The sequence below is a fragment of the Cucurbitaria berberidis genome (genome assembly GCF_010015615.1).
Source record: "Cucurbitaria berberidis CBS 394.84 unplaced genomic scaffold K460scaffold_5, whole genome shotgun sequence".
In the NCBI taxonomy this organism is placed as follows: Eukaryota; Fungi; Ascomycota; class Dothideomycetes; order Pleosporales; family Cucurbitariaceae; genus Cucurbitaria; species Cucurbitaria berberidis.
In genome coordinates, this window is record NW_024468939.1 from 3,345,182 (window position 1) to 3,360,456 (window position 15,275).

Below are 15,275 nucleotides of genomic sequence, written 5' to 3' on the forward strand. Positions count from 1 at the left end.
CGCTACCAACCAAAAGGCGGGCCCCAAGGACAAGCCTGACCCGGTGTGAGCTACTCTCGTCTGCAAAAAAGTCGACCAGACAGAAGCACGCCGGCGATAATAGAAGCAACCCGCCAGCCAGCCAGCCAGCCAGCGCACTTCCCGACTCTTTCCTCACCTCCTCCCCTCCCCCGCCCAATTGCCTAATTCCGTCTCTCTTGATTACTCGTCATATATCCCCTTGGCCCTCTCTCTCGCACCGCATACCGCACATAGCTAGGGAGCTGCTCTCACCAGCAGTACACACCAATTCCCGAGGCCCTCAGGCAGATTAGTTTCTCCCTGAGCCCATAATAGGTACGCATCGCATTGGGCCTTTTTTGCGAGGCATTGTCTGTGTGGTTTCTCTGGCAGCTTCATTCAATTTCCCCAGAGACCGGACGGAAGCTCACCATTGTCCAGTCGCAGCTTCCTGTGCACGTCGTTCTTTCCATACCCGTCCTTTGCCATCATCTGTCAGTCCTTGAAGTATGCACTATTGTCAATTCCACCTCTACCGCTAGAAGAGCCCTTACAACCACACTTGAATCAAGCACACCAGCTAACTCACTGGTTCAGAACACCACACACACACACACCCCTCTAGAGCGCCCGAATTACCCACCATGTACGGTTCCGGCCAGCAGACGGGCATCTCGACGCCCCGCTCAGCAGCCAACCTCCGCCCCCTCATCCTCACCCATGGCTCGCTCGAATACACGCTCCTTATCCCCACCGCGCTCCACTTCCACGCCCAGCAACTGCGGGACACCTTCAAGACAACCTTGCCCGAGCCCACAGACGAGCTTGCACTCGATGACGAGCCCTCGTCAGTAGCAGAACTGGTCGCGCGATACCTTGGCTTCGTGGCAAAGGAAGTGGACGAGGGCGATGACCCGGACTCGTTCGAGGAGGTGCTGAAGCTCGTCCTCACCGAGTTTGAGCGCGCTTTCCTGCGCGGCAACGAGGTGCACGCTCTGGCTGCCTCTCTGCCCGGCATCACGGAGAAGAAGCTGGTCACGGTTCGGTCATACTACGCTGCCCGTGCGGCGGTAGAGAGGCCCATCAAGCACCATGAATCAGCCCTCTTCCGCGAGGCGGCCGACGAGAATGCCCACATATACGCTGTTCTGGGTGGTCAGGGCAACATCGAGGAGTACTTTGATGAACTTCGCGAGATCTACAACACCTACCCCTCTTTTGTCGAGGACTTCATTGCGGCCGAAGCACAGCACCTGTTGGTTCTGTCGCGAGACCCGCGCGCGGAGAAGCTATACTCAAAGGGCCTGGACGTCATGCGATGGCTCAATAACCGCGAATCGCAGCCAGACACCGACTACCTGGTTTCGGCACCCGTCAGTCTGCCCTTGATTGGGTTGACACAGCTTGCGCATTATGTCGTAACCTGCAGAGTGCTGGGAAGCCACCCCGGACATGTACGCGCCCGCTTCTCTGGTGTCACCGGTCACTCGCAAGGTGTCATCACAGCTACTGCCATTGCCGAAGCAAAGAATTGGGAGACGTTTGAACGGTCTGCCAAGAAGGCCTTGGAAATTCTCTTCTGGATTGGTACCCGCAGTCAGCAAGCATTCCCACGCACATCACTTGCACCATCTGCGCTGCAAGACTCTGTCGACAATGGTGAGGGTACGCCAACACCTATGCTGTCGATCCGCGACCTTTCGAGGAAAGCGGTTCAAGACCACATTGACGCAACCAACGCCCATCTGCCGCAAGACCGACACATTGCCATTTCTCTGGTCAACAGCGCCCGCAACTTTGTCGTTACTGGCCCTCCCATCTCGCTATATGGTCTGAACCTCCGTCTGCGGAAAGACAAGGCTCCAACTGGCTTGGATCAGACAAGGATACCCTTCACTGAGCGCAAAGTGCGCTTCGTCAACCGCTTTCTGCCCATCACTGCGCCATTCCACAGCCCCTACCTGGCCGAGGCGACAAAGCAGCTCGAGGATGATCTCAAGGGAATCAAAATCGCCGCGAGCGATCTTGGCATCCCAATGTACGACACACATACGGGCCAGGACATCCGCGAGGATGGCTCCGACAACGTTGTGCCTAGGCTGATTAGCATGATCACAGCCGACTCTGTGGAGTGGGAGAAGGCCACAGTGTTCCCCAACGCTACTCATATCCTTGACTTTGGTCCTGGTGGCATCTCTGGCCTCGGCGTCCTAACCAACCGTAATAAGGATGGAACTGGTGTCCGTGTCATCCTGGCTGGAGCCATCGATGGCCAAAACGCTGAGGTCGGCTACAAGCCTGAAATCTTTGACCGCGACTCCGAGCACGCGGTCAAATACGCCGTCGACTGGGTCAAGGAACATGGTCCTCGCCTCGTCAAGACCTCGACCGGCCAGACCTACGTCGACACCAAGATGAGCAGAATGATCGGTCTGCCTCCTGTCATGGTTGCTGGTATGACGCCCTGCACCGTTCCTTGGGACTTTGTTGCTGCCACGATGAACGCTGGTTACGAGATTGAACTTGCTGGCGGCGGTTACTACGACGAAAAGTCCATGACTGCTGCCATCAACCAGGTCGAGAAGGCGATTCCCGCTGGTCGTGGTATCACGATCAACTTGATCTACGTCAATCCCCGCGCCATGGGCTGGCAGATTCCACTTTTGGCCAAGCTCAGGTCCGAGGGTGTTCCTATCGAAGGTCTCACCATCGGTGCCGGTGTTCCGTCCATTGAAGTTGCCAACGAGTACATTGAGACTCTGGGCATTAAGCACATCGCGTTCAAGCCTGGTTCGGTCGAGGCCATCCAGCAGACTATCAATATCGCAAAGGCGAACCCGACCTTCCCAGTACTGATGCAGTGGACTGGAGGTCGTGGTGGCGGTCATCATTCATTCGAAGACTTCCATCAGCCTATTCTGCAGATGTACGGCCGTCTCCGTAAGTGCGACAACTTGATCCTCGTGGCAGGGTCCGGCTTCGGCGGGGCAGAAGACACTTACCCCTACCTTTCCGGTTCCTGGTCGACCAAGTTTGGCTACCCGCCCATGCCGTACGACGGTTGCTTGTTCGGTAGTCGCGTGATGACTGCCAAGGAGGCGCACACCTCCAAGATGGCGAAGCAGGCCATCGTCGATGCGCCTGGTCTAGATGACGGCGACTGGGAGAAGACGTACAAGGGCCCGGCTGGTGGTGTCATCACCGTGCGCTCTGAAATGGGTGAGCCTATCCACAAGCTAGCTACTCGAGGTGTCATCTTCTGGCATGAGATGGACCAGAAGATCTTCAGCTTGGACAAGGCGAAACGCGTACCTGAGCTGAAGAAGATGCGCGAGTACATCATCGAGAAGCTGAACAAGGACTTCCAGAAGGTCTGGTTTGGAAAGAACAAGAAGGGAGAGTCTGTCGACCTTGAAGACATGACGTACACCGAAGTCGTCCAACGCATGGTTGATCTGATGTATGTGAAGCACCAGTCGCGCTGGATCGACCAGAGCTTGAAGCGATTGACCGGAGATTTCATTCGACGACTTGAGGAGCGCTTCAGCAGGTCCAGCAGCGAGTCGCTTATTCAGAACTATGAGGAGCTGACCGACCCCTTCCCGATGCTTGAAAAGGTCTTCAAGGCGTACCCCGAAGCAGATGAGCAGTTGATCAACGCTCAGGATGTGCAGCACTTCCTATTGCTCTGCCAACGCCGTGGACAAAAGCCCGTACCTTTCGTCCCCGTCCTCGACGAAACCTTCGAGTTCTTCTTCAAGAAGGATTCGCTCTGGCAATCGGAAGACCTTGATGCTGTTGTCGACCAGGACGTTGGCAGAACTTGCATTCTGCAAGGACCCATGGCCGTCAAGTACTCCAACAAGGTCGACGAGCCAATCAAAGAGATTCTGGATGGCGTCCATGAAGGCCACATCAAGTATCTTCTGCGCGATGTCTACGGTGACGACGAGTCTAAAGTTCCGGTCATTGAGTACTTTGGCAGCAACCTTTTGACAACACCCAAGGGACTGGAGGTTGATGGCCTCACCGTTTCGCACCTTGAGAACAAGGTTGTCTACCGTCTCTCCGCTGCACCGAACGCTACGATGCCCGAGGTTCACTCGTGGCTTCAACTCCTTGCCGGTACCAGTTACTCGTGGAGACATGCCTTCTTCACTGCGGACATCTTCGTGCAAGGCCAGCGCTTCCAGACCAACCCGACTTCCCGGATCTTTGCTCCTACTCCTGGCATGATTGTCGAGATCTTCAGCCCCAATGAGCCTGCTAAGACTTCCATCACTGTCAAGGAACTACACCACAATAGCAAACTCGTCAAGACTGTCGACGTCAGCCTCACAAAAGACAACGAGATCTTGCTCAATATGTTTGAGGAGCGTACTGCACTCAAGCAGCCCGTTGCCTTACCGCTCCGCTTTACCTATCGTCCAGACGTGGGTTACGCACCCATCCACGAAGTCATGGACGCCCGCAACGACCGGATCAAGGAATTCTACTACAAGATCTGGTTCGGTGATGAGGCTTGCCCCTTTGATGCTCCAGTCGATTCCCGTTTCAGTGGTGGTCGTGCTACCGTCACAAGCGAAGCTATCAACGATTTTGTTCATGCGGTCGGAAACACGGGCGAGGCCTTTGTTGACCGACCTGGCAAAGAGGTGTTTGCTCCCATGGACTTCGCCATTGTTGTCGGCTGGAAAGCCATCACTAAGCCCATCTTTCCTCGAGCTATTGACTGTGATCTGCTCAAGCTGGTACACATGTCTAATGGCTTCCGCATGATGGCCGGCGCGGAGCCGTTGAAGAAGGGTGATGTTCTTGATACTTCAGCTCAGATCAATGCAGTCATCAATCAGGAATCTGGTAAGCTGGTTGAGGTATGTGGAACCATCACTCGCAACTACGAGCCCGTGATGCAGGTCACTAGCCAGTTCTTGTACCGTGGCGCATACGACGACTTCGAGAACACATTCCAGCGGAAAAGTGAGAAGCCCATTCAGCTGCACTTGGCTACCAGCAAGGATATCGCCATCCTTCGATCAAAGGAATGGTTCAACTTCGAAGAGCCGGATATCGACCTTTTGAACAAGACGCTGCTGTTTAAGCTTGAGAGTGTTATGTACTACAAGAACAAGACAGTCTTCTCTCACATCACGACCGTCGGAGAGGTCTTGCTCGAGCTTCCGACCAAGGAGGTAATCCAAATTGCTTTTGTTGAGTACCGATCCGGTGACGCCTATGGCAACCCGGTGCTTGACTACTTGGAGCGCAACGGATCCGCCGTGGACCAGCCAGTTCACTTCGAAAACCCTATCCCCCTACACGGCAAAACACCGCTCAGCCTCAAGGCTCCTGCTTCCAACGAGAACTATGCTCGCGTCTCCGGCGACTACAATCCTATTCACGTTTCGCGTGTCTTCGCCAGCTACGCCAACTTGCCAGGTACCATCACTCACGGCATGTACTCGAGCGCTGCTGTTCGAAGTTTGGTCGAGACGTGGGCTGCTGAGAACAACGTCGGCCGTGTCATAAGCTATCATGTCAATCTTGTTGGCATGGTGCTTCCTGATGATATGCTCGACGTCAAGCTTCAGCACGTCGGTATGGTCTCTGGTCGCAAGATCATCAAGATTGAGGTCAGCAATCAGGAGACGGAAGACAAGGTTCTGCTTGGTGAAGCCGAGGTGGAACAACCGACGACGTCGTACGTCTTCACGGGTCAAGGTTCGCAAGAGCAGGGTATGGGTATGGAGTTGTACAACAGCAGTGAAGTGGCTAAAGAGGTCTGGGATCGTGCGGACAAGCACTTCATGGACAACTATGGTACGTCTGTTTATATTCTTTTGACAATGCCATCAACTAACTTTCATAGGTTTCGCCATCACCAACATTGTGAAGAACAACCCCAAGGAGCTCACAATCCACTTTGGTGGTCCCGTCGGAAAGGCCATCCGCCAGAACTACATGTCCATGACCTTTGAGACTGTCAGTGCTGATGGATCCATCAAGTCGGAGAAGATTTTCAAGGAAATCGATGAGAACACCACATCCTACACCTACCGATCACCGACTGGCCTGCTGTCAGCGACTCAATTCACACAGCCTGCTCTTACGCTCATGGAGAAGGCTTCCTTCGAAGACATGCGTGCCAAGGGACTTGTCCAGCGCGACAGCACATTCGCCGGCCACTCGCTAGGAGAGTACTCTGCCCTTGCTGCGCTTGCTGAGGTCATGCCTATTGAGAGCTTGGTGTCCGTCGTGTTCTATCGTGGTCTGACTATGCAGGTCGCAGTCGAGCGTGACGAAGCTGGCCGCTCTAACTACTCCATGTGCGCTGTCAACCCCAGCAGGATTTCCAAGACCTTCAACGAGCAGGCGCTGCAGTACGTTGTTGAGAATATCGCAGAAACAACCGGCTGGCTCTTGGAAATTGTCAACTACAACATCGCCAACATGCAGTACGTCGCGGCCGGTGACCTCCGGGCGCTCGATTGCCTCACCAACGTCACCAACTACCTCAAGCAACAAAAGATCGACATCCAGGCTCTCATGCAGAGCATGTCTCTTGAGGACGTCAAGGCCCACCTTGTTGAGATCATCAAGGGCTGCGCCGAGCAGACAGAGGCCAAGCCCAAGCCGCTCGACCTGCAGCGTGGCTTCGCGACCATTCCGCTCAAGGGTATCGATGTGCCGTTCCACAGCACCTTCCTGCGCTCTGGTGTCAAGCCATTCCGAAGCTTCTTGCTCAAGAAGATCCACAAGACGTCTATTGACCCGTCTAAGCTGGTCGGAAAATACATTCCCAACGTTACTGCGAAGCCTTTCGCATTGACGAAGGAGTACTTTGAGGATGTGTACAAGCTCACCAACTCGCCCAAGATCGGCAACATTTTGGCCAACTGGGAGAAGTATGAGGAGAGCGGGGAAGACACAGATGTTGCGGCATGATCTACTTTGAGATCCTTGTGGGCGTTTCAACGGGTTTGACTAGACTTCTGATATCCAGGCAGCTACATATGCGCGAGGAGGTTGTAGATGTGTTCCATAGTAGAATATAATTATGAATGTTCCAGAATTGTGTAGTTTAACATGACTTGTTCCAGAGCCTGCGTCGCGTGCTGCCTCGTCTCACAAACTTGGGGCTTTCACCCTCCTCTTCATATGCTCTTATGAAGATATATTCTACCTGTCCCCGCGATTTATTCTCTTCTAACCACTGCATCCAAAGAGTCAACCGAGTTGAGATTGGTGGCGTTGGGTAGGTACCGGTACTGTGAGCACAAGCCAGACACTTTTTCGGAGGTCCGCACCGCGTTTGTCAACATTGTGCACCTAGCAACCACCAGTTCAACCCCCCAACAGCAGCAGCAACCCTACCTCCACCTCTCACCCCCTGCATACCGCATTTTCGCAGCAACACAAACAATGTCGCGGGGTCATCGAGCATCCACGACGCCTATGGAATTCGAGTGGTCGAATCAGACGGGTCCGGTAGATTCGCAGTCGCCCTTCTTCACTGCGGGCCAGGCATCTGCAAAGAAGCGACCCCATTCTGTCCTCGATTCGCCCTCCAAGAATGGATTTGCGACGCCGAACCGCCTGCGTGATCCAGACAACCGCCCATTCTTCTTCTCACAGTCCAGCAGCAAGCCGCTCCCCTCGATACCAGCACACGTGCAGAGCGCGTGGGAACCACGCACACCGGCAAGCAACTACGAGAGCTCAGGCGGGGAGACGCCGAACACACCGCAGGTGGATAGCGATGCGGGGACACCGGACACACAGACAGCGAGTGGCATGGGCCGTTTGGGGCTTGGGAACGGCGATGCATATAGCCCCAAGAAGGCGGGGCGGAGGGAGAGCTGGTTCAAGCGATTGACTGGCATGGCAAGCCCTAGTCCTACCAAAGAACGGGACAAGGACGCCGCCGCGCAGAAGTACTACTCCAAGAAGGCTGAGAACCGCATAGTGAAGCGCCGCTCAGAGCGAACCGAGCGGTCACGATCGAAGAAGCGCCCCGCGATGCGCGACAACAGCGACGATTCAGACGACGCACGACCCGGCGCGCAAGATGTATCCAAAAAGGAGCAGGTCAAGCAGACATTCGCAATGAGCATAGCAGGCTTCTTGTCGTGGCTAGAGGCACACCCTCTCCTCCCCTCGGTCCTCTCCTACTACCTGCAGCTCACCGTCAATGCTTGCCTAGGCTTCCTATTTTTATACATTGTCTACTCTGCCTGGTGCGGCGTCATGACTGATGTTGACATTGAATCGTCAAAGCACGCCTCGGAAGTCATGGTCGAGATCGCTGCCTGCGCAATGGAATACAACCGCAACCGCTGTCGCCCGGACGATGTCGTACCCGCCATGGAGAAGGCATGCGGTGTCTGGGAGACGTGCATGAACCGCGACCCGAAGAAGGTTGCGCGTGCGAGCGTCACGGCAAAGACGTTTGCTATGATCTTCAATAGCTTTGTGGAGGAGTTTAGCTACAAGTCTATGGTATGTCTGGTTTTACTTCCCGTCTTAGCACTCTACATCAAGGGACAGTTACAGCAAGTACGTGCCTGGAGTAGGCATGGTGAGCAATTGCGCGCCGATCTGCGGGCATCGCGAGAGCAGCATCAGCATGCTCAGTACTCGTTCCACCCGCGGTCGACTGCTGCTCGACCAGATATCGAAATGGAGGTAGTAGACGATGACACTGAACCTAATCACGGTTTCGCTGACCCAATGTTCGAACACTAGGTCTTCACCGGAATCATCATCTTCGGCGGCTTCAATCTTTCCAACTGGGCATTCGGCCTCCTACGCTCACAGCAACAGCACCAACCCCAACACCAGACGCCTAACCCGAACGATTTCGTCCCACAAACACCGCATAGAGTACCAAGCAACAGCTACATTGAATACAACCAACAAGCCTTTCAACAAAATTGGCAGCAGCAGCAGCAAAACACTCCTTTTCAAACTCCATACGGGGGCATGCGGCATATCGAAGCGCCGCCGCTAATACACGCACAGAGTATGCCGGCATTGCCATCTGTCGCACAACAAGAAGGTGCGCCGGTGCTGGAAGAAAGGAGAAGCCCGAGGAAGAAGGGGCTTTTTCGATGATTATGGATTCTTCTTTTCTTCTACGTTGGGGCTGGTGTCTTTTACGAGCGCTTCACGCATGGAAATGAGCATTGATGTGTTGGGTAATAAGATTATCAATTTCCTTGTAATGATCATGTTTGTTGAATGGACTCACCCGCCCTCTTTTCTTCCAATATGGAGCGTCTCGATGCTATGCTGTACTACGTCCAGAGGTCGTGCTTCCCTTTTGTTGAGCATCTTGCTTGCACTTTCCTTCGTGGCCCTAGCGGCGTCTTACACCACGCCCTTCAAGCGCACCGTATGACACAAACGGAGTGTCTACATTCCAACTACACTCTACTCTCACCCTATTACCTTTCTCAACCCTGTGTTCAAAACATCATCTCTCTAATTTTTACCGACGCTTCTTCCTTCCCTTTCTTGATTCTGTCCATACTACAACGCTCTCGCTACGCTGCCGCCGCTGCCGCACACTTGTCGATGGGAGATGTTGCTCGCTCCGAGTGGCAGTTACTTCGATGGCGAAGGGACCACTGCTCGGCCCACCGCTGAGTTGCTACTAGTAAAAGGCCGGCAGAGTGGGGATATCATGCGTCCAGAACGGAGATCGCTTGGTGACGCGGCAGTCCGCTTCCTGGACGACGACGACGAGAGCCACAGCGGCGTCAGACCTCCACCCCAGACTCCTACTTCGCTCTGTCCTCCCCGTCCCACCGCACTGCGGAGCACGAGTAGTCCGCAACTTGAAACGCGCTCGCGAGTTCACGGCTCGAACACGGAATCCACAGGCTTTTAGGAACAGCTTGTTGCGCAGACTAAATATCCTCCCCGGCCTTTGCGGGTTCGAAACACGTCGACTATACATGAATCGCTGTACAGTGCCAGCCAGGGAAAGCACACCTCTGATTTGGACGATATAAGGGTCCCCGCGAAGCCGAAGAGATACGATGCTAATCTACCGCTCAAGCCGTGTATGAAGAAGAAGAAGAAAGCGAATAGTGCTACGGCAACGCCTACGAATGGGTCTGAAGAGGGTGTGGGTGACTCTACAGCGACTAGGACATTACGACGAGTTAAGACGGTGGACTTTGTAGAGAAGGGGTCGGAGTCGTTGCTCTCAGCACCCTCTACCACCGTTGTACCGGAAAGGGTCGACATGGCCATAAATCAGTCTGGCATATTGCCTGCGTGCGATGGCAGACCCGCAAAGCTGGTTCATAGGGCCCCCTCTTGTCCTAACCTGATTCGAACAGTGAAGAGTAGTCTGGTGGACCCAGCTATCACACGGACCGATGTCCATGTTCTTACCATCGCTCCCTCATGGAGTGCTGAAGACACTGCTAGTGAAGGAGCCGATCCCGCAACGCCCACGATGCAAATCGTGGAATCGAAGAACGGCTGCTACGAGGTAGTCTGGGACGACGTACCAGCAGATCAAAGCATCAGAGTCCGACGACGAAGCTCTTCCGCATGCCACGCACTAGAAATGATCAGCCCATCAGCTAGGGGGCTGGAACGCGTCAACACAAAGTTATCCGACTGGTCTGCAACCTGGAATAGTCCGTCGGGGAGCTTCAAGCCTACGATTGTAGTCTTTCCTGACGATGATGGCCGTGCATCTCTATATGAGTGCTCCGTGGACGACGATGAGGATCTGGTCGTGCTGGCACCTCCAAACAGCCAGATCACCAGTAGAGCGCCGTCACGACTCCCTTCACGACCTGCCAGTGCGCCCATGACGAGAGTAGCATCGCACGAAGACATGGCACTTTCAGGAATGCCGCAACCAGACGAACAAGACGAACAAGAGTCGACAGATCGAGCAGAACAACTGGTTGTATCGAATTCGAACCCTGATAGTCCACCCGAACGCTCCGTCGACGCAAACCGACGAATGAACTGGCCTCCCGCGCCTCGGAAACTCTCCAACATCGAAGAAGCAGATCTAAAGTTCCGCGGTCATCGCGACTCCGTTACCATTGCGCATTCCCGCCTGCTACACTCGGGGGGTATTGCGCCCGAGCTGTTTACTCATCGAGACTCGACGTCTATGGCGAAGAAGCGCATGCATGCACGGAATCATGCTGCGGCAGCATCAGCAGAAGGGCGGAGGCGTTCCCACTCCTACGATGCGCAGTCTGCGGGGCTGAGGTTTGAGGCTGTGGGGGATCTACCGACTGTCACGGAACATGGAACACAACCTGCTCCTACATATGGTAATTTGGCTGCGAGAGTCTGTTTGTAGGATAGTAGGTTAGCGGTTCATTCTAGATTGAACGTCTTGTACGGGAGAGACTAGCTAGCGGTTACCTACATTGTTGAAAGTGAAAGATTCTGCTACTGAAGCGCATGTGTACACTTGCGATGTCAGGCTGAACAAGTGAAGGCCAAGTAGATGAATTCGTTAGCCATGCAGAGAATAGTAGTACGCTATTTGTATCGTAATCGGAGGGCTTCACGTGTCTTTTGTGTTGAATGTTGAAGGCAGTATACATCACAGTTAGTTATAGCTTTGTAATTTGAATTTTGATTTTGAAGTAGATGGAAGAGAGACGGATATACTCACACTTACGTTTGCTCATGACTGTAAACATCATTGAAGGACTAGAGATGATAATACAACAACACTCTATGCAACAAAACCTACATAACCATGCTAATTCGCTATACCAAGCTTCTATACTTTGAAAAAAAGACTCCAGCGTGCGATGGGGTGATTCAACTCCGTGAACATCGTTACAAATTATCCCACTTCTCATTCTCTGTCAGCTTAATACTATCAGTGGACCTGGCGGACGATCTACACCCCGAGTACCTACATCCAAGTACATGCATAAGTACTTGCATAATCATGGGTACCTTTATCCAGCTCTAGGCAGCAGCAATCCTTTGATTCGCGCTCGGTACTATTAGTTTAGGTCTCTACGCACATATACATACCATACTCCTCTACCATAGCGGCGGGGGCTGGGGCGTATTCTCACACGCTTCAAGGCTGAGGCTGGTATACGGGTGCACTGGGCTGGGACGGTGTTGCTGACACGATTTGCCTTGGTCTTTAGCCCACAATTTATACGTATACGCTGTGCTTACTTACCTCTTGCTTCTTTGGTATACGAGGACACGTCGTGTTAGATCTACTCGTATAAGTAAACTCTAGGCGCTTAAATTGTCTCCTGCTTGTTGTGCACTGGGCCTGTCGTGTAAGATAATTAGCGGCACTTCAGACGCTACCTGAAGGGTGTAAAGCCTCGTGTGAATTAATAATGCAGCATGAGACTCGACAGATGTATCGACGCGGCCTTTGTTACTAACGTGCGAGAGCGAAGTGCATAACGCCTGAAGTGACACCTTAGTCTAGTTCCTGTCTCTTATTCTGACTGCGTTTCTGGTACATGTCTAACCTGTCCATTAGCATGGACAATGGTCAGCAGCACATGGCGATGAAACAGATGCGCAAACAAGAACCAATCGGAGACGGAAGAGACCAGCTTGGCAGGACGGAGATGCAGCTCGAACGGCAACGCCGACGAGGTTTCCTTTGACGTGGACCAGCGCGGCAAAAGGTGTAACCTCAGGAGTGGGTCTGGCGTTGCGGCGGAGCTGAGTACTCTTTCTGTGGCTACGCCCGTTGTGAAAATCCGGCGGGATTGTTGTGCCGTATAAGAGGACCGCTGCCCCGTTGATTTGATTAGTATTGCCCCGACGGTCATTCCTCGTCGAATTCCCCGCGAAAATAGGCTCTAAAGCTTAGTAGTGTGGAGCTGGCTTGGACGTATACACAACGTGTATAGGAGCGGATTGCCTCGGAGTGCCCACATTCAACGCTTTGCACTGGGGGCTCGGCCGAACGCGCGAAAGGAGCCGGGAAAGCCCTTACCATTGATTAAGAAACGGGCATTGCGGCCCCGGGATTAAATAAAGACGTGGCGGAGCGAACGCGCATGCATTGCTTCACGAAGAGCTGGACAGTAGAAAGGTGACGGGCTGCAGCTTCGATTTGGAGCTTTTAGACCAAACAGCCGTCTGTTGGGGCGCCGACGTCACCAATCATAACAAGCCCTCTCACCTACAAACCACCTAATTCGACGACACCTCGACTACTACCATCGCTATGGCGCAGTCGCCGCTCATCTTCATCCTCGCGGGTGCCTTTTTCTCCTACATTCTCTACACCCGGATAACCCTCTACCTGGCGCGCAGGCGCTTCATCAAGGAGAACGGCTGCCAACCATGTCTGGGCCGCTTCCACAAAGACCCAATTCTAGGCCTCGATGCTCTGAAGACGATGAACTACAACAGCAAACACCACATTGTGCTACAAGAGAACAAAAAGCGCTTCGAGAGGCTTGGTAGGACGTTCCACAACAGAATGGTCACCATGCCCATCATTGCCACATGCGAGCCCGAGAACGTCAAAACCATCTTGAGCTTGAAGTTCAAAGACTACAGCTTTGGCAACCGCCAGAAAGCCTTCACACCTTTGTTAGGCCATGGCATCTTCAACGCAGACGGGGAGCGGTGGTCGAACAGTCGACATCTTCTACGCCCAAACTTTGCGAGAGATCAAGTCGCGGATCTGGAGGCGTTTGAGCGCCACTTTAAGCTCATGCTCAAGCACCTCCCGCGCGACGGTAAGACTGTCGACCTGCAGAAACTCTTCTTCCGCTTTACAATCGACTCGGCTACCGAGTTCCTGTTCAACCACTCCACCAACTCACTCCGCATGGTCGGCCAGGAGGATGCGAATAATGAGGACGTCATCTTCGGCAAGGCGTTTAATTTCGCGCAAGATGATATCGGAACGCGCATGCGCTTCGGGGCTCTGGACCGCTTCCGGAAGAATGAGAAGGGCCAAGAGGCGATCCGCATCTGTCACGAGTATATCGAGAAGTTTGTCGACGACGCGCTGCGCTTCAGGAAAGAGCTAGATCATGAGAAGAAGGCTGGATCCGCGGAGGATGAGAAGTACTACTTCATCCAGGAGGTTGCAAAGCAGACGACGGATAAAAAGAGGATACGAGACGAGCTCATCAACATCTTGCTCGCTGGGCGCGACACGACAGCCAGTCTCTTGAGCAACATGTTCTTTGAGATTGCGAGGAGGCCGGATATCTACGCGAAGCTGAGGGACGAGGTGGCGACACTAGGTGGGCGGACGCCAACGTATGAAGAGTTGAGGAGTCTGAAGTACCTCAAGCACTGTCTCAATGAATGTAAGACATGTCCGTGCCTTTGTGTTTCCCTTCATGGCTGACCATGACTAGCTCTTCGCATCCACCCAGTCGTCCCAGGAAACACGCGCTTCGCCATTCGCGACACTGTCCTTCCACTCGGCGGCGGCCCAGACGGTAAACATCCCCTCTTTGTTCCCAAAGGTACGACAGTCGGCTACTCACCTTACGTCATGCACCGCCGCAAAGACCTCTACGGACCCGACGCAGACGAGTATAAGCCTGAGCGCTGGGAGACACTCCGTCCCGGCTGGGAATACCTGCCATTCAACGGCGGTCCTCGAATTTGTCTTGGTCAACAGTACGCGCTTACCGAGGCCAGCTACGTCACTGTGAGACTAGTCCAGGAGTTCAAGGAGATGGAGAGCAGAGACCCTGAGCCGTGGATAGAGAGTCTGACTCTGACTTTGTGCTCGCTGAACGGAACAAAGGTCGGTCTTACGCCGGCTTAGGAGGAGCGTAAGCGGTCGCAAAAGAGAAGAGCGAGTTGCTTTGGCCGCTGCCAACTGGGGCGCGAAGGAGAGCACGAGGATAGACACGATGATCTCTGTCTGTTGTCAGAGACTACTGGCGAGCATCCATTTTCGGAAACGGAGTCCATGGGCACTGGGTCTGATTTCACACAGCATAATAAGGCTTGGGCATTGCGGCGGACTTCTCTTTCTTAACGTGGGATCTCTGCGGCGAATACTGACATCGTCTTGGAAGGCGACTACCTAGACGCACGTGTGCTGTATTCATACTATTATTCGATGACATTCGCGTCTATACGGACGCCTTCTGCTGGCAATAGCTTTGAGAATAAGTACTACAGCAGTTATGTCATTTATCTCCTTCCATCGTATACGCGTATACCCGTCTACTTATTAGCGTGAGCTAGAATGCGGCTTCCTTAATTGGTAAGTAGCTTTCCGCGGAACAATCTCCGCCTCAACGACTCACGAC

General features: G+C 53.6%; 4 protein-coding genes across 4 annotated transcripts; all 4 read left to right on the top strand.

Moving 5' to 3' along the window:
- Positions 1–644: 644 nt before the first annotated feature.
- K460DRAFT_292248 (beta subunit of fatty acid synthase) lies at positions 645–6,945 on the top strand (the record flags this gene model as incomplete). The annotated part of the gene is made up of 2 exons (XM_040929341.1): positions 645–5,820; positions 5,870–6,945. The coding sequence occupies 2 exons, from the start codon at positions 645–647 to the stop codon at positions 6,943–6,945; spliced, it is 6,252 nt and encodes a 2,083-aa protein (XP_040785182.1).
- A 482-nt stretch (positions 6,946–7,427) lies between these two features.
- Positions 7,428–9,433, top strand: K460DRAFT_370588 (uncharacterized protein). Its single transcript, XM_040934194.1, has 2 exons — positions 7,428–8,499; positions 8,746–9,433. Exons 1-2 carry the CDS (start codon positions 7,456–7,458, stop codon positions 9,112–9,114), a joined length of 1,413 nt encoding a protein of 470 aa, XP_040785183.1. The 5' UTR covers positions 7,428–7,455; the 3' UTR covers positions 9,115–9,433.
- Positions 9,434–10,069: 636 nt separating this feature from the next.
- On the top strand, positions 10,070–11,341 carry K460DRAFT_410020 (uncharacterized protein; the record flags this gene model as incomplete). The annotated part of the gene is made up of 1 exon (XM_040937320.1): positions 10,070–11,341. The coding sequence occupies one exon, from the start codon at positions 10,070–10,072 to the stop codon at positions 11,339–11,341; it is 1,272 nt and encodes a 423-aa protein (XP_040785184.1).
- Positions 11,342–13,095: 1,754 nt separating this feature from the next.
- Positions 13,096–15,202, top strand: K460DRAFT_189423 (cytochrome P450 52A12). The gene is made up of 2 exons (XM_040927108.1): positions 13,096–14,312; positions 14,364–15,202. The coding sequence occupies exons 1-2, from the start codon at positions 13,211–13,213 to the stop codon at positions 14,780–14,782; spliced, it is 1,521 nt and encodes a 506-aa protein (XP_040785185.1). The 5' UTR covers positions 13,096–13,210; the 3' UTR covers positions 14,783–15,202.
- Positions 15,203–15,275: the final 73 nt, after the last annotated feature.

What these genes read in the sequence shown, in the direction of transcription:
- K460DRAFT_370588 (XM_040934194.1), top strand. Translation starts at nt 7,456, where the DNA reads ATGGAATTCGAGTGGTCGAATCAGACGGGTCCGGTAGATTCGCAGTCG. An exon ending in AGTTTAGCTACAAGTCTATG is followed by an intron (nt 8,500 to 8,745) that starts GTATGTCTGGTT and finishes TTCGAACACTAG; the next exon opens with GTCTTCACCGGAATCATCAT.
- K460DRAFT_189423 (XM_040927108.1), top strand. Translation starts at nt 13,211, where the DNA reads ATGGCGCAGTCGCCGCTCATCTTCATCCTCGCGGGTGCCTTTTTCTCC. An exon ending in CAAGCACTGTCTCAATGAAT is followed by an intron (nt 14,313 to 14,363) that starts GTAAGACATGTC and finishes GACCATGACTAG; the next exon opens with CTCTTCGCATCCACCCAGTC.